This window comes from Mytilus edulis, chromosome 4 (genome assembly GCF_963676685.1).
Source record: "Mytilus edulis chromosome 4, xbMytEdul2.2, whole genome shotgun sequence".
Classification (NCBI taxonomy): domain Eukaryota; kingdom Metazoa; phylum Mollusca; class Bivalvia; order Mytilida; family Mytilidae; genus Mytilus; species Mytilus edulis.
Genome location: NC_092347.1, coordinates 97,046,006 through 97,047,683, shown reverse-complemented (window position 1 = coordinate 97,047,683; position 1,678 = coordinate 97,046,006). Strand labels below are relative to the sequence as shown.

Below are 1,678 nucleotides of genomic sequence, written 5' to 3'. Positions count from 1 at the left end.
AAAATGACAATGTTAGAAACCATAAATTTCACATCATTCGAAAGCATGTCATGTGTTATGTCTTTTTGCACCAAATGTTTATTTGATTTGCATTCATTAGATTATGCAACATCTGGAAAACAACAGCCTTTTAAAAGAAGACCAAGCTCAGACTATATAACAGCTGTGTACTCTCTGTACTCATATATGGCTCAGAGTGCTGGAGAATGACTGACAAAGACATCAACAGACTCTCCAGCTTCCATAACACATGTCTGCGAAAGATAATGAAAATATTCTGGCCAAACAAAATCTCCAACAAAGACCTACATGAGATGACGAATACCAAAGACATGGAGACTTTTCTCATACAAAAAAGATGGAGGTGGCTTGGTCATGTTATACGCAAACCATCTGATGACATGACCAAGGTAGCCCTTAGATGGACACCAGAGGGGAAGAGAAAGAGAGGCCGACCTAAAACAACATGGAGACGCACTGTAGAAAATCAGTTAAAGGAAAGAGGATATACCTGGGGCACAGTGGAAAGAACAGCAAACAACAGAGAAGAGTGGAGAAAACTTGTCCTTGCCCTATGTGCCATTATGCATAGCAAGGACTAAGTAAGTAAGTAAGTTTATTTGAAACTCTGTCATTGTTTAATTTATAATTAAATTTCGTTTCGTATAAGTAATTTGAAGTACAATATTTCGTTGACAAATTGTGAGACAAGACGAGGCGCGCGTCTGGCGTGTTGGATTGTGGACCTGGTACCTTTTGATAGCTATTATTCGTGTGTTTCTCTGTTCTATGTGCTCTCTCATTTATTTGTATTGTAGTCCTTTCATATAATGTTGTCATTTTAATTTTATATTTAACATTGCCATAAAAGCGGGATGTTTGGCTAGCCACAAAACCAGGTTCAACCCACCATTTTTTCTTAAAATTTCCTGTGCCAAGTCAGGAAAATGGCCATTGTTATATTATAATTCGTTTCTGTGTGAGTTACATTTTAGTGGTGTGTTTCTGTTGTGTCGTAGTTCTCCTCTTATATTTGATGTGATTCCCTCAGTTTTAGTTACTTTGTAACCCGGATTTGTTTTTTCTCAATCTATTTATGAATTTCGAAAAGCGGTATACCACTGTTGCCTTTATTTGGACATTTTGATGGTTTTAATATAATATTTCTGATTTTGTTCATGAATCAGGAACGGTGGTCCGTTATTCATTGCACTATTGACACAAAAAGGACACAATACACATAACCAAGGATCAAGTTTTTTTTTTTATAGTCATACAGTTAATCAAAACTTTTCAATGGACGTAAAGGATTTATCCGAGTAAGAGTATCAAATTTCAGATCTTTTGACATCCCTATTAAAGACGTATTCCATTTAAGAAAAATAAAAAATAATGCATATTTAGGACGTGATTGTGTTACTGCGATAGGAGTATGAACCCTGCTTTGTACTAGACCCAGACGATTAACCGGATTTTAAAAAGTGCTAGTTCACAAGGTAAAAGTCCTCAGAAAGACATGTCACCCTAGACGGACACATTATTCTGAATCCGAGACGACCAATATTTCCTCTTACTCCTTAGAGTCGCGTTGTTGGCGGAGAAGCAGCAAATACCAATAATTTCTAAATTCTTTAGTTTGACCCAACTGGGTTTCTTATCTACAATTCTGATGCGATTA

The 1,678-nt window shown here is 36.4% G+C and overlaps 1 protein-coding gene across 1 annotated transcript; it reads left to right on the top strand.

The window, feature by feature from the left end:
* The first annotated feature begins 206 nt into the window (after window positions 1-206).
* On the top strand, window positions 207-602 carry LOC139521631 (uncharacterized). Its single transcript, XM_071315111.1, has one exon. The coding sequence runs from the start codon at window positions 207-209 to the stop codon at window positions 600-602; it is 396 nt and encodes a 131-aa protein (XP_071171212.1).
* The last annotated feature ends 1,076 nt before the right edge of the window (window positions 603-1,678 follow it).

Coding starts and splice junctions, on each gene's coding strand:
- LOC139521631 (XM_071315111.1), top strand. CDS start 207: ATGACTGACAAAGACATCAACAGACTCTCCAGCTTCCATAACACATGT.